The following is a 23,391-nucleotide window of genomic DNA, read 5'->3' as shown; positions in this document are numbered from 1 at the left end:
GGAACAGCTTCCTCGAAACATACGTGCCTCGTTTCATTCTTGCAATATTTTTCAGTTTTCCAAATCACAAAAGTTCTTTAAATTTTAAAACAATACTAGTTCTTTCAACAAAGCCTTTTGAAAAGCCAAGAAATAATTTTAAACAATTTGCGGAACTTAAACCAACTGTTTTTTTTTTTTGTAAAACTTATTTTGTAGTTATTTAGCTAATTTATCTGTTTGGGGCTCGATTGATTCATCTCGCATGCATATTATTTGTATTTTCCTTCAATTTTGTTGCTGGCGATTTGCTTTACGAATTTTCCAATAGGATTTTGTTCACACAGCTCTGAAGGAAACCACTTAATCTACCAGACCCTTTTTTGAAAAATCCCAAAGCACTCTACTTTCTGCAACCTTAAAGCCACACGAAAGCCACAATCACGTCTCCAGCCTGAGGGGCTGCCAAAAACCACTAGGCTTCCAAATCTGTTGCCACAACAACAGCAACAACAAAATAAATAAACAAACAAACAGATACACACGGACAAGCAGCAGCAACAAAAACAAAAGAAAATTTCATTAAACGCCACATTTGGGCTGCCCAAAAACTGGCGCCAGGGCCCAAAGCGCTGCATCAGCACCGGCATCGGCATCAGCAACAGCACCACCCGTACATATGTCCATATAATCTCCCGACAACTACAACTACAACTCAACGAGGGCACGAACAAATAAGCAGCAATTTGAACATGTTGTGGGCAAATTTGGCTGGAATGCCAGGCCCAAGGGGCCCTGGGGTGCGGGCAGGGGAGCGGAATGGAGCGGAATGGAGCGGAACGGAACGGAAGGGAGCGAGATCGGCGCAAACAGGCGGGCAATGAAGTGCGCCAGCATACTGCTAAACGATCTTGCCACCGCCCGTCCACACCATGCCACACACACGCACGCACGTCACGCATACCGGTGGCGACTCCGCGCACGCACGAACTCCGAACCGTGCAGAGAGCGCATGTCTGCCGGGCGCATCGTAAGCCCTTCTCTGCCAGGCTTCAAGGGGGGAAGACGGCTGGCGCTAACTTCATCGTCGTCGTCGTCGTCGTCGTCGTTGTCTGGGCCAAGTTTTTGGTGCTGCCCTTACACTGAGAGAAATAAAGCAAATTTCAAAATAAATCAAATACGTGTGCTTAAATTTTAAATACAAGGTATAAATAATACAAAATAAATAGTTATATACATAGCCTTTAGGCCTAAAGGTCGTGTCTCACTTTGCAGTACCAATCGACAGTGCATAGTTATAAATAACATTTCTGGCTATAACTTGCTTAGAAAATGACTTAATAGGATTACTTGTCACATGGAATAGGTTGTGAAGGAATGCGGTGCTAAATTTGGATCTACATTATTATAGCTGCGGAGATCGTAGTTTTCATACTTTTCGATATACATAAATATATAGTATGTACGTTTAACCTCTTTACGGGTACTCAAAAATACAATAAGAATACACTTTTCCCATCCCACACCTATGAGAAATATCATACCAAATTTTGTGAGTCTAGCTTTTAAACTTTCGAAGATTCTTACGTTCATATAGGCAGACGGACGTGTCTTGAATGATTTGCCTTGCCATGCTGTTCAATAACATCTGTCCGTCCGTCTGGATGAACGCAACGATCTCAGAAACTATAAAAGCTAGAATAAACAAAGTTGGAATCCAGATTCTCCTATGTCCGAGAAAGGACGAGTTTATTTTATTTTTTGGAATTTTCCCCCCCTTCCCCCGCTACAGAATTTCGTCAATAGCGTCCACATTTCAAATGCTACCTAAACCAAACTTTGCACATATCATTTATATATAATTATCTACTGTTATTTTTTATTTTATTTATCCAATTTTATTTTATCCAATTCGGTCAATTCTAAGAAAAGTTATTCGCGAAACAAATTCTCTCCAGTGCAACCCCCCAAAACTGCAGCAACAAGTTCGCTCTTCTTCTTCCTCTTTTTGCTTCTGCTATGGGCGCATATACCTCAGTGTCCGAAGTTTACCTGGGTACAGGGTATTTCACTGTCGGGCTTGCTTGACTGTAACGTTATCTCTTGTTTGCTTTTGGGCATTTCCAAAAACGGCTTGAATTTTTAGTTTAGTGTAATAATAGCCTAATAAAATATTTTAAAACTCCTAAAGGTATAAAAATACTTTTGAAATCGTCCTGAAACGTGTCTAACATTCAACTCGCAGGACATTATTTGGAAGCTTGGTGTGATTTTTCTTTCAGTGTACTGCTGGCGCTGCTTGCTTTGCCCACACCGAATTCAGAGGTGCAAATACGTTCAGGCCAGTCTCCAATTTGTGCTGGAAAGTGATCATTCATGCGGCTCGTTGCTGGCGTCGGAGTTGCCGCCACAACCACCGCAGCCACCGCAGCCGCCGCAACCACCGATGTTGCTTCCATGCTGCTCTTTTTACTTGATGATGATTTTTGGTTTCTGTCCGTTTGTGCCTCTGGTCTCAGTCGTCGCCAGCGTCGTCGAAAGGAAATGAAATATTTGTCTGGTCTAAAAGTTATCATTTTATTAAAAAGCAGAGGCAATCAACGCATTCACATATTAAAACCGATTTCGAGACGCAGCCAACTTGTGGGATCTTAAAACAAAAGAAAAGAATCACGTTAAGTTTATAGGTCGCTTGGTCGATCGGTCTGTCTCTCTGCCTGTCGGCCTGTCGGCCGGTATGTCGGTCGGTTTGTCTGTCCGATTCGGTCTACATGCTGATTACACACACGCACACACACAGCCCGTGAGTCACTTGGGTCGTTTGTTGGGAGACAGGGGCGGGGCGCCAGTCGCCAGTTGTCGACAGCATCGACGCGCCGCCAGGCTGACCAACTGTGTGCGCCCAATTATGTGCCTGCCTAGTTAGGATGACACTTGGTAGGCGTTTGTAGGTGTTGGCCACTACTCTTTGGTTAGTTAGCCTCAGTTGGTTACGTTAATGCGTTTCTCTAGTTCTGGGCTTGACTGACGAGGCGCATGTCAACAGAAGTTCCAACAAGACAAGTTTCAAATTCCATACAAATACTATATCTCTGTAATGGTAGTCTTGTCCGGGGCGTCAAACAATTGACCAAATATTGAATATGTAACGAGACACTCTCTCTACCCTACGTAGTATATGTAGCTGTCAAAGGATTAGGTTGCTGCATATGTTGAGTGTGAGATATGACTGTTTAGTTGGTTGCAGTTGTAACCAGATACCGAAAACATGCAGTCCAAAAACAAATATTTCGAATGACAGTTTTGAAAAGAGAATTTGTTTCATTTTAAATGGCTGTTTAATTTAAGGTCTTTCCTTATTCTGACACTAAGCCATAGGATGTTTGGCTTTTAATGCAAATTCTAAATACAACTTCAAAGTTTTAAAGATGAGGCCGTTCTTCGAATTTGTTTAATTTTTAAGTTCTTTCTTTAAGCTGCCAATAAATTAAAAAAATTATATCAATGTTACGGACTTAGTTGGATTATATTGGATTAAATAATGTTAACAGTTAAATTCAAATTGTAAATACAACTTCAAGGAAGTTAGGATTTATGATCCACTTATTTTGTCCAGCTAGCAGGTAATAAAGCTTTAACCGAATATTTTTATTTTTGTTAATTTTTATTAACAGTCTTAGCTGTCCTTTTTTGCGCTCAAAACCTATTCAGCCACCTTCTACTTAGTTCATTCTGATTAATGATTGATGTAAGTGATGAAAGTATATTATTTCCGTTTTATAGTATAATAAATCGATAAAGCGGGTCAGTGGACAAGTATTTCATTTCATTTCAACGTACATTCAGCAAAAAATGCCCAGATCAGTGCTGAATATTTTAAGGTTTGTTCGTAATAGAGATAATTTGAGTGAGGTGTAAATGAATCTTGAATTTTAAATCAACGCACAAGTTAACTAGAATTTCCAGTTGGTCTTTTGGTGGTATAAGTAATATATTGTACTTATATGTGGCCTGAAGGTGTTCTGGATGATAAATATATGTTTTGTGTGAACTTTAATAGGATAGGTATTCATTCATTGAAAAAGTATTGATGAAAAACAAGAGAGAATTCTACAAGTTAGGAAGTTCGACTGTAAAATACCCTGCAACTAAAAAACGTTCGTTCGGTGTTATTGTGGCGTCAATACTTGTCTGGATCTTAATAGGCTAAAGGGTTTATCTGGATCTTTTACTAGCAGAGTCTGTTCTTTTCGACTCAAGTCTGAAATATAATCTATTCGGACAGTGCTGTTCTTAAACTACACTCATCTTTTACTGGAATATAATATACACTATATATATGTGGATGAAATTGTTGTTGCTGTGGCATTGTTATGCTAATTGAGAAGATGGTTTTAATGTTGATAGTGGGTGGTATGTCGCATTAAAAATACGAAGAAAGGCGAAAACTAGAATATATATTGTTGAGAGGTCATGCTGCTCATGGGCTAGGAGAGTCTATTGACTTAGAATTCATATACTTAAAAAATTGTACTTGTTACAAACCTAATATAATCCTTTTATCCTTCAAGTATAGAGTATACTTATTTAGACTTTAATATTTGTACCTAAAATGGCAATTAAATTGCTTTAGAAAAGCGTCCCTAAGTCCAAAGATTTCCTTTTGACAAATGTGTTCGAACTAATCGAACAATTGACAACGATTGTCTCTGTTAGATGAATGCATGTATTTATCACGTCAATCACAGCTATTGACTAACTTCCTATGCACACTAATGTCGAGTTGTTTATTGGTCTCTCCGCCGGGGTCAATAAACTCTCAATATAAATGTTGAAATTAATTATTGTTTACCATAAAAAATCGCGGGCTCACTTTTAATAGAAGACAGCATTCAATCTGGGATGCAGGACCCACCACACACTAAGCCGCATAATACATAGTCGCATAATAAAAAACTAACATTGAAATCCAATTAAATGGCAGCGCTATTAAATAGCCAGCATGTTGCTGCCTCAAATTCATTTTTAATTACTTATTTCATAAAAGAGAAAGACATACTGTACAGATATGGAGAACAGGCGGCAGGCAGCAGGCAGCAGGCACAAGGCAACAGGTTGAACTAGCTGCTTATTATCATATTAACGCCAACTCCAGCTCTCTAACATCTAATGCCCCTACACTTGTGTCAATGCCATAAAAAGGCAAAGAAACCAAACCAAGATGAGAAAACAACAGCAAACCCAAACAAAATTTTTGATTGATGTCCTTAGCAGTCAAACGGCTCGCCTAAACGGCTGCTATAAAAACTTTACCACTTGGAGCACAGCGGGCGGTAACCTGGCGCCAGTGATATATTTCACCCTTTTCTGCTGAGATAGACTGACTGGGAATGGGAATGGGACTGGGAACAGCGTGGGTCAAGCCCAACTGCCCAAGAAACTGGACAGAGGCGACATTTGAGGCATACCGGAGCGGAGCGGAGTGGAGTGGAGTGGAGCGGGCGTGCAGAACAACAACAGAAAAAGGTGGAAATGTTAAAATTTAATTATGGGTTCAGGCTCTCGCATTCAGTTTCGGGGTACGGTCTGTGGACTATGTGCCAGCCATACTATATATCACTGCAATAAAACAACACGGCGCGCGGAGTGTAGAAAAGTCAACGAAAATTTGTTTTTAATTTACAATTTAATATGCGTTATAAAAAATTGGGCTCAATGACGAGGCATAAATATTTATGAAGGCTGTAGAGAAAGACAGCAAGGAAAAGAGTATACTCGTATGTCTGCGACAGACTTATGACTGGCCAAGGATGCCATTGAGTACACTACAGTTATCTCCTGCTCTTTTGTAGATAGCAGGGTTATAAACTTTGTTGAGTCGACATAGTATGTACAATATTTATAGATGCTTTAAACAAATCGTAAATTATTCTCAAACTCATGTGCAATTTATTTAATTTTTATAGGATTTTCACAATAATTAGTAGAACCTTATTAATCAGTAGGGGGGTGCGTCAATTTTTGCCAGTCCAGCCTAAATTCTTTTTGGTGCTCATTATAAAAAGGTGATCGATTTGATCTTATGTTTGTGCGTTAAAGTCAATTTTGTCGAAACCAACTGCTTCACATTCAGTATTGTTATAAATTATGTTAAATTTTTTTTAATATAAATAAAAACAATTAAATCTCTAGATTTCTAATAAATAATGTATGAGGATTATTTTCGAATACTTCATTCAAATATAGATTTGTTAATCTATCTAGTAATAACAATAATAATAAAAATGAATAACAGCCTAAATTAATATAAGTAGCAAACTATTTTGTATTTACAACTTTTATTTATTTTGTTTTATTTAAAAAGAAAATTTTTGTTTTATTTTAAAATGTTTCAAATGTTATTTATTAAAATATTTACCTAAAACAGAACATCAGTAACAGTAATTAAATTGATAAGTTTTGAGATCTCATTGTGTTGCAATTGTTTCTTTTGTAACTAATTACCTCAGATCTGATTTTTTATTACCATTTAATAAATAAACATATAATCAAGAAGAAGCAAACATGCTATACTCTACTTAAAGAAAAACTACTGATTCGTTATATAGTACTTGTAGTAAATACTATATAACTGACAAATTTCTAAGAGGCGACTATCAGTAAATGAATGACAATCATTCGTGCCTTATTAATTCAAAATCTTACGTGTAGGATAAAATTAGATTTGCAGTTGTATAACTGACCAGATCTCATTCCAGCACATATATGTTTCACTAAAGACGAGCATTTAGTTTGCAGCAGCTTTCGCATAAATGTATAGTAGAGCCCCAAATAGAAATTTGACCAATGATCTACTTAATAAGTACTTTTAAAGAAATAAGAGGCACCAATCGCAAGCTAAAAAGTTCTAAAGCTGTGACATAACTTTGATTGTAGATCAATGTCTTAAAAGTGCATCCATTTCCTTTGCTTGTTAATAAAGATTTTGTTTCAGATATATATTCCGAAACATAAATAGATGTGAAAATAACGAAGAAGGACATTTTACCAGCTTATACTCTAGATGTTTTTATTGGTAGTTTCTAATGGTATTCAAATCTTCAAATTGTCCCTCAATATTATATCGATAAATTATAATGAATTTATTTTATAAAAATTACTCTTTAATTACATCTGCAACTACTCATAATAAAAAAACATCAATTGAGAGTGTGGTCCCTGATCTCAGTTCTGGTATTACTATTAAGAAAGTACGTTAAAACAATTACTATCTAGTACATAGCTGAACTAAAGATTTGAATATCCATATTATTACTCTTTACTGCACCCATGCGACGATCAGTGATCTGTTTCTTAACCACAATTTCTTTCCATCTTAAGCTGCAAAGCACAATGAAGTATTTAGTGGGTAATATATTTCTATTGAAAATTATTTCCTAAGCTGATCAACGTAATTCAAAAACAAAATGAATATTACTTGGATTGATCTCTCCTGCCAAAATGCAGCTGCAAACAGACATTCCCCATTCGCAACCTCAAATGCCACAGTCAAGAATTTGTCAAAGGCAGCTAGCGACTCTTTTCAAATATGCCACACACATCACGTGGCCGATCGGTCGATGGAGCCTAACTCTCAAAACTGCTAGTCGCAAAAATTGCCAAAGTTGGTGGAGAGGCTGGCGTCGCGTCGTTCGTGACTGATCGGGCAGTTTTGTTGTAGAGCGGTGGCTATACCGCCGACTGTTTTGACATTCGGAGGCGTCGTTGTCGCCATCTTAGGCACCACCGACTACGACTGTGGCTCATTATTTATTATGAATTCTATAAATATTAATGGATTTTTAAATGCAATTATAACAACTAATTAATAATGTGCATTTTAAATTGTCCAACTGACTGCTGCTGCTGCTGCTGCAGTCGCACAGGTAGTGCTTTGCTTTGGAATCGCACGGACTCCGAGCAGGCAGTTGGAGCATTTGACGTATTGGCTGACGTATTTATTGCATGTTTTCTCGCTTTAGAGGTTTGTGCTTTTTTGCTGTTGTTGTTGTCGATTATTTTTTCTTTTTTTTTGGGTGCTGCTACTGTTATGAAATGTGGTGCCCGAACGTTTGGCAACGAGTCGCCGCGAGGTGCGCGAAAAAATTAAACGAGAATGTCTGACAGAATTTATTTTAATTAGTGCAAGTGAGTTGTGAGTGGCATGCATAATGAAAAGTGTCGGAGCCCAAGTAATGGTCAGCAAATGCTCTGTTTCGTTTGTAGTCGTTTTGGGTGACATTTAAAGTGACTGGCAAGATCAATTGCAATGAGGATCAGTTGAACACGCACGATTGGACAGCCTAGCATGATAATAGGGGATAGAGCGAGGCAGAGTTGAATTCAAAAGAGCAATCCACACAGCTGATCGCCAGAGCCTTGACATAAAGATCACAGGCTGCAATGCCGCCCCAAGCCAGCTGTAAGCTGCTAAACAGAAACTGGTCAAAAGAGCAAACTGCAGAGCCACTAAATTTTGCAGCAGCAGCAGTTTGCAAAAACGATTGTATCGATTACAAATCGACTTCTGTGCCAGGTCAATTGCCTAGACCGAAAATCCTGATCCTGTTCCTGTTGAAGCGTAGCCAAGCAAAGCAAAGCCGCCATGTGGTAATCGATATGGCGAAGCGCTGCAAAATGCGCCGCCTGCAATCGATACCGTGGCGGAGAAATGTATCTTAAGTAGCCATTTAATGTGCCCAGATGCCGAAGATCTGATAACAGCGACATGGTGGCAGCGCCCACGATGATCGCCTAAGCGTCGTACTTAGCTTAGGGTCGGCCTGACTGCCACTTGTGGGCGCCTGGCTCATCATATATCTAACAGATACTTATTGATTAGGTCTACTGTGTGACATGCTGATGCTATTTCTCTCCGTGCCATTGCCACTGCCACTGCCACTACTTACTGTGGCCCAGCGAGTGGTAAGCAGTAAGCAGTTAAAGTGGATGTGGACGTGGAGCCACATGAAAACGTGAGAAATATAAATATGGCTGTGAAGAAGTGAAGAAATTTATGCAGAGAGCGTTTTTGGTTTGGGAAAGGTATCAAACGATCGCCAGCACTCGATCCATCGATCGATCGATCGATCGAAGTCAAGTCAAAATGAAACAAACATCTTAACAAATTATTGTGGTGCTACGGCGGCGACTGTTGGGGTCGCCATCTCACCATATAACCATCGCCAGCGTCGTTAAGTATCTCAACTAGTAGCCGCTAGGCAGCCACGGCAAGTGATCATCTCAACGACAGGCCATCGATCATTCAAACAAGCCCATGCTGGCTGGCTGGCTGGATGGCTTGCCAGCCAGTAGAAGCTGTGGTAGAAAGAAAGCGTGTTGGTAAAATTAAATCATCGTCGTCTTGGCCGTTTTGGTCGTCTGCGTGTTCTTCGTCGACCTTTTGGACCAACCTACTACTCGGCATGTTGGTTTTTTTTTTTTTTTTGGTTACTCTTCTTTTCTATATATACATATATTTTTGTTGGCTTTAATGATGCTCAACGCACCTTGAGCGTCGGCTTAGTATTTACCCAAAAGATCTCTATCAGCGAGTTAACTCGTTTAGCATTTAGTTGCAGGCGCCTATGCTGGCTGCGACTTTTTATCGCATAGTTTGCATCTTTATGCCGTTTCTCAGGATCATCATCATCGCAGCGTTGCATTCGGGGTTCGATGGCAACGCCTCGATGTTACTTATTAGGCGCAGACAGTGTCGTTTATATCATTTATATTATTTTATGATGCCTTTTTGTTTTTGTCGAGATCTTTTGTTTTCATAAATTATGTGTAACTTGTAGTTTTGTCAGATCCCAGTCTTATATTGAATCTGCCCCGTACAGGTGACAACGCCATGCCTTTGTGCTGGCAGCCTGCAGTTAATTAGGCTGCCCCAGCTTTGGTCGGTTATGGTGATCATGATTTATCGATTTGTTGGGCTTAGGCCACTCATAAAATGCAAGCTGCTGCACATAACGTCTAGACTCCCATTCACCGATCGCTATAGTAATTAATTTTAATTTGAATCTCGTTTGCTTGTTTTATATTTTCATTAGGAAAGTATTTGACATACTCGTAGTGTGGGCTACCAATTAGTTGGAGCCAGGGGGCCTCTTGTTGCATAGCTGTCAAAAAGGTCGTACCTATGGCGGAGAATTAAATGGGTTTTCATAGCATTACATGCACTGCCTATATATTATTTTTTACATCTTTTTTAAATTTCGAATCCCATATAGCGCAGTACAAATTGGCAGCTATTTAATTTCACATGCCACGATGAGAGGAATGGATATAGGCCGTATCCGCCAGTAAAGGGATTACGTACGTACCCTCAAGTTAGACCAAATTTTGCATTTATATTTATAGCATTTGGATCAATGCAGAAATTATTTATTTGTGTATTAGTTTGGGGTTTTCAAAATTTCATTCTGAAACTAAAAAGTTGTTTTACTATTTTTTAGAAAAATTATAAGAATATCTCTTATGATATAGGTATCTCGACAATTTAAAAAAGAATTTTCTATATTTGAAGGAAAGACCCTGGGAAATGTGAAGTTTTGAAAAAGACTTTTGATGTTTAAAGGTAGAGTCGGAATAGGAATCTACTCTCCGGGTCACATTCCCCCACTCTTTGTAAGTGGGTTATTTTACCATATTCTGGGACAGCCAAACGACTCTTAAGCTACTTCATTCTAACATCAGCCTTCTATTCCGTTCAGTGATTTATGCAGAAGCTGTACAGACAAGTTCTCAGTTACTGTTCAGCACTCTTTAAAAATATTTACATAAATTTTGAAGTTCATTTTAATAAAATACTATACATTTGAATGTAACGCCTTTGGGAATTCTAATCCTCGATAATATTTAAATACATTATGGGTTACATCTTTTGTAATTTCATTCAACTTAAATAAAAGGTTATTAATCTAGGAAAATAATAATATACATTTTGGTTCACCTCTTTCGATATTAGAGACAACAAAAAGTTTTTCTTTTTATAAACATTTTCCCGTTAGCTAAATAACTAATTTATTTCAATTTGTTCTAAGGAAATATTATATGTTATCAATTTAAGTGTATTAAGTACTATTTAAGTTTTATACAGTCTTTTAATGTCATAGCCAAGGGAATTAAACAGTATTAATATTAAAATATTACTTTGATAATTTTGAAAAATACAATACAACATAAATTTAATGGCAACGTGGTGATTGAGCTTTATGCCAAAAATGTTACTTTATAACCTATGTTTTGATTAGTTAGTTTCTTGTGGATCACAAATTATAATTTGAACATAAAACTTGGCACTAAAGGGAGAGAGACAAGTTTCTAGTTTACCGGCCAAAGTAATTGTAGTAGCTGCCTGAACAGATTGTCAGACAAACATACATTCGTAGAAGAACAAGAAGAAGGGCAAGATAGCCAGCAGTATCAAAACTTGCCCGACCCGAAATCTTATCACTGTGAAACACATGTCGTTGTCGCTCTGGTGCTTCTGCTGCTGCTGCTCCTCCTTCTTCTCTGCAGCTTCCCAGCGGCAATGTCACAGTCGCTGTCGTTGTCGCTGTCGGAGCTACTGTGCAGCGTCTGTCGGCAGATGTAGAGCGGCAGATAGAAGGGCACAAAGCGAAGGCAAGTACGGCGACGACGATGACGATGCCGTCGCAGGACATGTACGTGCTGCTCGTAAGTCCTGGCTGGCGCCAATTTTGCAGACGACACAAGAGCTACTTGAGGCTGGCAGCCACTAGAGGCAGCCAGAGACCACTTGTTCAGAAATTCGTGAATAGCGCGTTTTAAGTTTATTGCCCATAGAGCGTCAGAGGCGCGACGCAAGACAATAGAAAATTATTACTTCAATTGGCGACGACAGAGCCTCGAACCGAGCGGTCGGTCACATCAGGTATGAGAACTGCAGAGCCGCGACTGCAAACATCTTAAGTAGATTTGAAATGAAAAACGCCCGCCTACAGCCAACTTCACACCATGCAACAACAAGCCGCAAAACGGCCACGACGCGTCCGTCTGTCGAACGGTCGATCGACATAGTATAAAATAGTAGGCTGTGCCACTGTCGCGTCAGCGATATCGTCAACAGTGTCGCCATCCTCCTGTGCTCGCATCCTCGCATCTGCACTTGTCACCAATGCCAAAGAGAAGAAGAACACAAAGAGAGGTCCGTCTACGACCTTGCCCGTATTTCATGCCATTTAGCGTTACAATTACACCTGAGCCCATCATTTCATATCTCGAGTGTGTCTGGACATCACATGTTGCGCAACAAACCATAAAACTGCCCGAACGCCCCAGTTGTCGCAGTTACTGATACCCGTACTGTTGTCTACAGACTACTACTGTCTGCGCTTTTGTCCTCGCTGATCCTTTGTCGGCTAAAGGCTATGATCTCTGTTCCCTCTCCCTGTCTCTCTCTCTCTCTCTCTATGCAGGCGTGAAGCATTACAATTTGTTCGATTGTTAGTTTTTATATGCATTTCTTTTTTTGGCAGAAATATAACATTTTATGATGCACTGGCGCCCGTCTTGACTTCGTGCGTTCGTTCCGCATCATGTGCCGAAGTCGTGCCCGGAGATATGCCGTCTACACAACGCTACACAACGAAGTGCCAAGCGTGCTAATGTGTCCAAAATGCAAATTTAATAAGTGTATAGCTGTGTGGCTGGGGTTTGTGTCTCAAGCGCAAGAGCAGACACATTTTAGAACTTTCGTTTCTACTCCATTGAAAGTGAACTGAAGCTCGAAATTAGAAGGTGGCGGCGACATTAGCAATGAAGTGCTGGCTCTTGACAGCATTTCAAGTGAAATGCAAATGGTCTGTGGGTTCTCAGAGAAATGGGACAATTAGCAGACGATATCCCCAGCACATACCTATATATGGGAAATGAGTATCATTAAATAAAGAGACTACGCTGTTGCTAAAATAGAGATCACCCAAATGAACTGCACAACTAAGTAGCATACTACTAATGGAGGTCTGCAGATATTGCATCTACTTTTGATTCTGATAATGATATACTTAAAGCTTTCCTTTTTTTGAAGAACTTGATAATATCTTAGTGCTCAAAATCAGGAAGATTGTACAGTAAAAATTATATTTCTCTTAAAGTTTAAATAACAAACGGATTTGCTTCGTGCTGTACCGGCTTTCTAGATATTCCGACATTTTTCCACTCCATACATATATAATAAGGACAATAATTAAATGCGACTTCAGAAAAATAGTGCAGTTTTTAAACCTCTTCAATAAACGGACATGGTAGCCATGGTATTCATGACTCACCTCGATATGGACTCTTTCTCTTAGATACAAAGTTTTGGGTTGCATAGTTTGAATAATTTATAGAGATGCTAGGATCTCTCCAACAGACATCCCTAGTGTTAAATTTTTAATAACCCAATCATTTCTCTTAAGTTCATTGTATTTTGTTTGCAAACACATTAAACTATGTAATTGTAATAATATTAGCAAAATTAATATAGAAAAAAAAAAATATTTTACGCAACCACTAAAAAAATTAAATTCATTAAAAATACTTATATGTATGTACATATTGTCTTGAAATAATGGTCTATTATTAGTGGGTAAGTAAAATACAAGGCTTGATCACAAAATGTATTTGGCGAAAAAAGGACTGGATCTAAAAAATGTAAAACTGATTTTTTTTACATTAAAAAAAAAAACATATCAGTCATTATTGCAATTTGATAAGTTAATCGGTTAGCTTACAGCATTCATTCATTATACATAAATGGTTGGGTATATACCTTCATTATACAGATGCAAGAATATATGCATACATACATATATACTCGTCCATACGTAGCTGCAGTTTTTCATTAGAGAACTTTCGAAAGGTCCCAAAGCAACGCCCCCATGGCCTGTCAATATCCAACTAAGTTCCTACCACCATTATTAACACCAATTTCCATTGCTGACAAGCATTAATCAAGACCGATTCGAAGTCTAAAGCAGCCTAAAATGTATCAATTTTTCAGTTGGCGACCCCAGCGCCAGTGCTAGTGGTACGTCCAGCAGGCCAGCAATCTGGTGAGAGCGCAAAATGCATGTCGGGAGCTCGACTGGACCGGCTGGTCAATGTCGAAATTCAAGCCGGGCAATTAACAAAACCAACAAAATTTATGTTTCACCTGTCTACATAAAAATAAATACGAAAAGGCGCAGACAATGCCGGCAAGATGGTGGCCCTGTCAATGGCTAATTACATACATACACACACATAGTACGTATGTATGTGGCTGGCTTGTCGGCGGAGAAAAACGGCTAACGCATGCGTAGAACGGAAGACGAAGTGGCCCTTAAATGCAGGCGTCCGTCTCCAGCAATGAAAATAGCAATAGACATTTTTCCGACAGCGCCAAAAAAAAGAAGAAGATAAAAACAGCAGCAGGCAGTCAGTCAGAGGCAGACAGCGATCGCTGTGGAAAATCTCACTTTGAAATTATATGGCTGGCTGGCTAGCTGACAGAGTAAAGAGTGCGTTGCATATATGGGAGTGTGTGTGTGTGAGAGAGAGAGAGAGGGGCAACGGGCAACTGTGACTGACTGTTGCCCATAGTGATGAAAATCAACAGCGCTAAGCGTTAACTTCGCCACTCAACGCAGCACGACAATCCGCTACAGTTATATGTACATATATTTTTTACTCAATTTTTCCTACCTTGCTACGCTTCTTTTTCAAAATGGCGTGCTCCCCTGTATGCCAGAGCGAGAGCGCCGTAGTATGACAGCGTAGGCGTTCGACACAGTCAACCAATCAGCTTGCGCCTGCGCCTAAAACTCGTTTGGCAGGTATTGCGCTCTCAGCTATGGCTCTCAACTGCTCTCAGCCGCATCGTCGCTACGACGCACGCTAAGCTAAGCGTCGATGTTGCGCTACTCGAGATCAGTTCGTTGCGAAACGTCGTGCGTGTTAGAACCGAGGAGCGCAGCATCAAGAAAATAACACAGCAGTGTAGAGTGAAGAGAAGTGAAGTGGTAGAACAATTTATATTGAGAAAGAGTGAGAATTCTTAAAACAAGTGACATTCCTTGTGTGTGCGTGATCTACAATTTTAATTTGTAGCAAAATGCTTTCAATGCATGAAATAATGGATATGAGAATGCAGCAACAGCTGGCTCATGAACTCTATCGCCAGCAGATTATGCAACGCATACCAGGTGAGTTAAAGCGAAGATTATCTACTGAGAGCTGAAGAAGCCGACGGCAAAGTGAAAGTTGTCATATGTAGTGGAATTAAATCAATAGTGGAGAATTATAAACGCAGGCAAATAATTCTGTCCAAAGGTTTAAACTTTACACATAAAAGATTGCAATTGAAAATAAATATGATTTCGAAAATATACATTTAAATTCATTTTGGCACAATTTTATTATAATTTAATTTTGTCTGCCTTGAAGCTTATACCTTATATATAGTATGTATGTGTATACATATATTTAAAAATATTGCAAAAATTATTTAAATTTATTTTTAATAACCCTATAACCCATGTTGATAGTTAATGCTTACTTCTATATTCAAACTTTTGAATAAAATAGATAATTTTAATGCCTCAAAGGGGTAAATTTATAATTATTGTTATTGCTGGTAGAAGATTCAAGAACCCATCAGGTTAGATCTTTTAAAGGCAGACCATAGTGGAAATCGTTGTGTTCAGCTACACAGCTGACATAAAAAGAATGATTTAGGGAGCAGCTCAAGATTCCACATCACATACATAACAACCACATCTTGCTGTTTTCCATTAAATGGCTAATCAAACAGCTTCTGGTTAAACTAATGAACTCACCGAACAACTTCTATTTCCTCACACACCCACGCATTCATACATACACACACAGATCCCTTCCCGAGCATGTTGCCCCTGCATATGCCGTCCCATCAGCCGCAAATCATGCTACCCAGTCGCCCGACATTGCCCGGCGTGGAGGCCAAGCTGGAGAACAACGATCTGTGGCGTCAATTTCATAAAATCGGCACCGAAATGATCATCACCAAGAGTGGCAGGTAAGTCGTGCATCATTTTTACCAAGAAACCTATGTACATACATTTCACATCCTATGCAAATATATATAGAGGGCAACAATTCCATTCCCATTTCCATTTCCATTTCGATTGAACCAAATACCGAGTACAAGTCTGAAAAGTCAAGTGCAAGCGAGGCCTATGTAAATATTTGTTCCGACTCGAAAAAGAAAAAACAAAAAAAAAAAAGAGAAGAAACCTAAACTAATGTGGCGCCTAGCGATAATTCAAAACGCAGCAGGAGCGCGAGCGCACTCTTGAGTTTGTCTTTCGGGCCACATCTTTAGAGCCCGGCTCTGTGGACAGTGACAACAACAGCAACAGCAACAACAACAACAACAACAAGTGCAGACGTCGCGCTGGCGCCGGCCCGCTCATAAAATTTTGTTTTCTTCTTCGTCTGCATTGTGCAGTGGCGTTGACAATGGGAAGCGGCGTCTTGGACATTGGACAGCTTCTACCTGAGTTTTCACACTTTATCCACAATAAGCTGCATTGTCTTGCCAGACCGTTCATCCTCTCTCGCGCTGTTGTTCTGCTTCGATCAGGGCATATTTTTGATAGCAAATTCTGACTACCGATTCGGCAGCCCATTGAATTAACATAATTATGAGTCTACAAGCGTATGGCTTAGCCTTCTTCATCTTCTTCTTCACCACTTTCTCGACTCATTAGACATGCATTCATCGATCCAAACAAGTAGCGCGTCAACTTTAGGAAACTGAGCCTTCTATAGAAGATTTCCTAATTGTTTGGCGCCATGCTTCGCTCCGAACAATTAATCATGTGTGTCATATCAAAAAAAAAAAAAAAAAAAAGAGAGAAAAAGAAAAAATAGAGATCGAGTAATAGTTGTTGGCTTTGTTTGCGTTACGTTTTAAATCGATCCGATTCAATCCGAGGCACTGCTGCAGCGCCCGCTGTGCGCGTGTACGCTGCCGATAATTACACACTTGTTAGCAACCGGGCCACAAATCAAAATGCCACGGTTAACGCCTATTTTGCAGCTTAGAAGATTGCCCCCGCCTCCCAGCCTGGGCTGTGTTTTGTGTTTTTGATTTATAGGCTGCCCATATATTATTTAATCAAACCTCTTTTCTCTGTCCCTTGCAGACGCATGTTCCCATCGATGCGCGTCTCCCTCAGCGGTCTCGACGAGGATACCAGCTATTGTGTTCTGCTCGAGATGATGCCCATTGGTGATTGCCGCTACAAGTTCTCTGGATCACAATGGGTGCCGGCCGGTGGCGCTGAGCCACAGAGTCCGCAACGCATGTATCTACATCCGGATAGTCCGGCCACAGGCGCCCACTGGCAATCACAGGCGCTGCTCTTTAACAAGGTCAAGCTCACAAACAACACACTGGATAGCAATGGACATGTAAGTGTTATTTATTTCATTAATGACGGTCCTAACCCTGCATACATACATGCTTAGCGAGTTATTTTACTGCTTAAAAATAAAAAATTTTTGAATATTGAGCAACAAAATGCATGACAATTTTTAAAATGAAGTTTCATAAAACTCGAGGATTGTGTATCGTTTCATGATAAAAAATAATTAGAAAATTAATTGATTAATTGCTGAAAGATTAAAAATGTTGTTAAAATATAGCAAGAACTTTCAAAGATCTCGCGGCTTGTTTACATATTAACGATTGAAGTTGCTTAAAGTTGAAAACTTTTCCTTTTGCTCGGCATTTTATATTATGATTAAAGTTTAATATCAAATATTAAGATACAGATGCCAATTTTAAACTATGTTTCATTGAACTCGCGATTTGTTTGAATAAAGTTTAATTAAGAAGATAAAAATTAAACCAAATATTAAAGCAATATAGTTTAATTTATGTTACGAATCTTAAAACGATTATTCGGAAAAATAGTTTAGAGTTTACACATCCTCTAACGCTTCAGTAAATATATAGTCAAACATTTGCTTTATATAGACATACGTTTTACATTATCTTTGAGATAAGAACCTTTACGGATAAGCTAGTGACGACATCACTTGGTACTTTTAAAGGCATGTGGTTACTCAGTACTTACCATTCCTTTTTCCTTCCCTCCTGCAGATCGTTTTGGCCAGCATGCATAAATATCAGCCACGCCTCCACATCATACGCAGCAGCGATCTGACGCAGTTGCCTTGGGCGCCGCAGCAGGCGTTTGTGTTTCCCGAAACGGAGTTTGTTGCCGTGACGGCCTATCAGGTGTGTATTTCGACTTCATATCATGTTTGGATTCATTCAGAAAGATTGCCAACAGCAGATAAAGGCTCTGCGGGTGGTGCGACTAATTGCTATATTTAGAAATTGTCGCCACTTGAAGATCGCCCGAGGCGCCAGAACCATATCCTGTCTGTTAATTGTTAATTGCCTGCGACTTTTGACACCAATTCTCAAGTGCAGCTCAAATTTCAGAAAACTAACTAACAATCTGTCTCTCTGTTGTCCTTGCAGAACGATCGCATTACCAAGCTGAAGATCGACAACAATCCATTCGCCAAAGGCTTCCGCGAGACAGGACAATCGCGTTGCAAGCGTAAGCTGAACAGTAGCGCCAACTCGAGCGGCGATTCGGATGCCGACGACCGTTCCAGCATTAGCAGCTGCGATTCGCCGCAATCGAAGCGTCTGCGTCCGGACTTCGAGCAGGACTCGCAGCGTAGTCTCTCGCCGCCCTACTATGCACCATCCGGAGCGGCTTATCATGCTCTCAGTTATGCCTCGAGCGCAGCTTTGTTGCATGCAACACCAGCAGCTGTTGATTTTGCTGCGGCCGCTGCCTACTTTGGAGCCATGCCACAGATTAGTTTGCCAATCCCGATGCCCACACACTCGCCCACACCAGCACAGGCACCAGCGCCAATGATGCCACAAGCCACGGAGCCAGCTTCCAGCACATCAGCACCACCAGCAACACCACAGACTGCGGCAACAACAACATCACCGAAGGCAACTGCCACAAAACGCAGCAGTTTCAGCATATCTGCCATTCTGGCCTACTAAAGTCCGGGCATCATCCTAACTATAGCCATTTAATATGTATAACTAGACCTAACAATTCTTTGTGATTCCAATGTGCACTTGCCCGCAAGGCCCTCCAAATTGCAGGCCCTCCACCCCTATATGATATTTTAAGCTGTAATTTGTTAATTATTTTTAAGCTAAGCGATAATAAAGCTAAGTTTTAAATTGAAAATATCACAACTGGTTCTTCAATGAAAGATGCGGAAGACAGGGAAATTGCCGGATAAAAAGTCCCTCATAATATTCAATGTCCCTTATCAACAGATACCCCAAAACATCTAGCTGTGGACTGAACAGAGTGTATTTACTGACAGGGTATACTAAGAAACTAAAATGTTTATAAAGATTTCGTCAGCAACCCAATATTCCCTTTGGAAATGTCCATATGAAGTGAAGTTAGTTATAGAGTTTAGTTTCAAAATCTAATCAAAATACTAAATAGCTTCGAAGCTAGTACCAGTATGTATTGGATTGAAAAATAATAATGTTTATCGAAAATATTTCTTTTCAACTATTTTATTTGCTTGACACAAATGTTATCATTAAATATTTGTAGACGAAAGGGGCTAACTTCTGTGTACTAAATATTTGGAAATATTTTTTCACAGATATTAATATCAAATATTGGCTTTAAGCACAATCTAAAACATTTTTATACCCTAGTAGTAGTATACCCTTACTAGTTAATATTTTAATGATCTACATCAGTGATAATCCTTTCAAATAAAGAAAGGTGCATTTATTTAAGCAGACTTGTCCTTTTATTATTTATTTATTCTTTATATATAGTAGAGGAATAGAAGATATGGTTTTACAACTTTTCAAAAATTGCTTTTGCCGGTTCTTGCTTTGGCTTAATATCTTTGAGATTTTGAAACTCTGGGTTCACATCGTTATATTCCCAAATAATATAGACTATGGTACTATATACCTTCAAATATCTGTTTAGTCACATACCATTTGTGAGATCAAACGAAGGGCCATATTAAATACCTTCAGCAAAGTTGCGAGGCACCGCTTCCGTTTTTACAGGTTTTGCAGCTTTCAGCAAACTTGTCGCAGCATTAACGCCAACAAAACAACTTGAACGGCTTGGCAGGCCCAAAACAAATTAATGTGCTCCATTATGGGACTGTGGTGGGCACTCAGACTACAATCCAAAAAGAGAAGAAAAAAAAAGACAAGACATTCAAAATCGACGATCGCAGTTCGATGTGCGAGTCGAGCGTAGAGAGTGGCGGCGCATGCGTCTAAACAAAGTCCGGTAGTAGTTAAAACAATTCTCGGCGATAAGGCGTCCATTATGAGCAGCGATTTGACGGCTTTGAAAGTGTTTGGTGTTTGCCGCCAGTTGTTGAGCTGTTTAAATGCTCCTGGATGCTGCACTTGAAAAATTTTCATTTCTTAATTAAATTCTAGAAAATATTTAAATGTTAGACAACGCTACAAAGATATAAAAAATTATTTTTCTATCATTTGAAAAATTGGAGAACCATGTTTGTATAATCATCAGTAATTCAACAAAGACTTATTTTCTTCTTCTGCTTTTAATTCTCAAACGAACCGATTTTAAAGTGCTACGTTCAAGTTCCTCAGACTGAAAAATGTCCAAAATAATAGAACGTTAAAGTCGTCATCATTCCTATTACAGCGACATATAGGATATAGAATATCGTGAGACACAATAAAAACCCCATTAATACCAGATATGATTACGATTCCGATGTAAATAAATAAATGTAAAGTTTTTAGTTCTAAAATTAAAATCAGTAGGGATTTTTTCAATGGCAGCTACATAATAATGTTCACCGATTTTGATGAAAGTTCAAAACATTACGAGGTACTCAAAGCCAAATTAACTCATTCGTAAGATATTCATATCTTTATATTTACACTAATCGATACTACGGTAGGTATTCAAAATAATGGGGTTACACATGATTTGTAATAAACTTGATCTGCAAATGTATGATTCAAGTCTATAGTACAAGTAATACCGTTCTGGTTGGAATGTTCTTCTTGTTCATACAGACAGACAAAAGAACGAACGAACAGATTGTCATTTCTGTTTCGTCTCACCATGCTGATCATAGGTATATTTTTGTATCTCCTTCCGCCTGTTCTTGCCAACCTGAAAATCTTTGGTATTTGGAGCACAATTATTAAAAATATTAATTTCATTTAATATTCTAAGCGGACTAATTTTTTAAAGTCTAAGTATACAGTTGTGACTAGTTTATTAACATTTGTTTGGTATTTTTTATAATGACAGTGGATCTTAGGGCATGCGTCCAGACCAAAGCTTCAGTTGGCTCAAGGATGAGATTTGGGCTTCTTCACATTTTTTTAATGTTCAAAACTTTTTTCTGAGTGTGATGACGCAGAGGCGGCGGTTGCGGTTGCTGTTGTCGTCTTGTGAAATTTTCGTTTTTATCGCACCTTTTATGGCCACAGGCCATGACCAGGGGCAGAGCCGGTGGCAGGAGGAGGAGGGAGACGTCAGTGCGGCAGCAGCATCAGCGGCAGAATTTTCAGTGCATTATCGCGTCAAATGCGACAAATCTGTCTGTCTGGGGTAGCGGCGGCTTTTTAGCTTCTATAATTGTGCTGATAAGTCGCGCCTACAGCGACGTCTACGTTGCGCGCATGCGTGCGGTCCCAGATTTGAAAACGGTGGCGCCAAGCGTTTCGTGTTTAATAAGTTTAATTAAGTTTTTAAGTGCGCCACTAAAACGAAGCATACAACAACAACAAATGCAACAAATAAAACAGCGACCACGACAAACAACAAACTTAGCTAAGAAGGGGCTTAAAACGCTCATTGAAAAGTTCAAAAGCACACGCCGACTTGCCCGAAATTAGCTTTGTTTTTGAGTGTTTCATTCATAGAAAACCTGCGCATATATTTTGCATATATTTAACAGATATACTCGAATCTATAAAATAATTCACTGGCTGCACGACAGCACCAATTTTTGCGCAGCTGCTTTGACTAATTTCGAGCTTAGTTTTTAAAGTTTTTTGTGTCTTTGTCACATTAATTTGCGTTTCAGATTTCAAAGAAAAAAAAAACACACAATTAAATTATGGGCTTTGCAAGTTTTCACCCCAAGATATTAACAATAATGCCACATAGATTGTTTTTGTTTTATGCATAGGGCCCTAATTTGTTGGCTTGTGTTTGTTTGTGTTTTCTTGTCTTAGTCGGGCCGCGACTTAAACAGTGGCAAAAAGCGTCAAAATTCGTAGATTATGTGATAAAAATGCTAATCGCCTTCAAAATTGCATTTCTAATTTGTGCCTGTTTTATACACACATATATAAATATATGAATTTGATTAAATGTGTGTATGTGAATGCGTGTAGGTAGATATGTAGGGATCCGGTTTTCTTTCAAAAGCTGTTGATAATGATAATGAGGATAACGATGCTTTATTGAGAAGGTGTTGCCGTTCATATTTGGGATTTAATGTGCGCGCGTTTTGGCTTTTGTTCGCATGCGTCTGTTTATTATTGCTAATTATAATATATTTGATTTGGTATTTAAACTTAAAGCTATAAAAATGTTGAGATTTTGTTTTACGATCCAGATAACAATATAAGAAGGTTAATTAATATATGCCAAACACAAACTGGTTCGATTCTGATTAATTTCCAATCTATGCTTAAAATATTGTTATAAATATAGAAAGCATTTATCTGATTTCCATGATTGCTTATATTTCCAGTCCATAATTTGGTTTTGCAAATATTATAAATATAATTTTTAGTTCATTGCCTTCGTTTAATGCTTTACTTAAAATAAATACAATTCCCGAAAATGTCGGCTTTGATTAACCGCAACCCAGTCGGGGAAACAAGAATTTATAAAGACTTTTCAAACCGTATTATTTCGCACAGAAGCTTGTGTTGAAAATACTAAATTTTGCAGCTAACATTTTGCATTTTAGAACGTGCAGAACTACAAAACAAATTACAAACTTACAAATTTGGAATATCCAGCCAATGTTTTTAATAAATTCGATATCATTTTAAGGCTCTTACCGCCTGAGGTGGTAGCATTACAACCAGCGGCACTTGGCAGCACCCTTATCAAATTCATTGCGGTTGGCAGCACTGTCATACCATATGGTAGCTTTGGCCATTGTGGTCAATTGCTCGCCTGAAAGCGTGCAATAGAATATTTGTCCACTGCTGTGCCCAAAAGTAGGCAACAAATGTTTAAAGCAGAAATTTTCGCATTTCAAAGAAGCGATAAAAAATAAATGTGTCGA

General features: G+C 39.0%; 1 protein-coding gene across 1 annotated transcript; it reads left to right on the top strand.

Annotated features, from left to right (window-relative positions):
- Window positions 1–15,104: 15,104 nt before the first annotated feature.
- LOC115622913 (T-box transcription factor TBX6) lies at window positions 15,105–19,182 on the top strand. The gene is made up of 5 exons (XM_030517037.1): window positions 15,105–15,215; window positions 15,901–16,066; window positions 17,199–17,466; window positions 18,161–18,298; window positions 18,548–19,182. The coding sequence occupies exons 1-5, from the start codon at window positions 15,125–15,127 to the stop codon at window positions 19,094–19,096; spliced, it is 1,212 nt and encodes a 403-aa protein (XP_030372897.1). The 5' UTR covers window positions 15,105–15,124; the 3' UTR covers window positions 19,097–19,182.
- The last annotated feature ends 4,209 nt before the right edge of the window (window positions 19,183–23,391 follow it).

Source organism: Scaptodrosophila lebanonensis, unplaced genomic scaffold (genome assembly GCF_003285725.1).
Source record: "Scaptodrosophila lebanonensis strain 11010-0011.00,11010-0021.00 unplaced genomic scaffold, SlebRS2 tig00000043-arrow-pilon, whole genome shotgun sequence".
NCBI lineage: Eukaryota > Metazoa > Arthropoda > Insecta > Diptera > Drosophilidae > Scaptodrosophila > Scaptodrosophila lebanonensis.
This window is presented reverse-complemented; position numbering and strand designations above follow the sequence as displayed.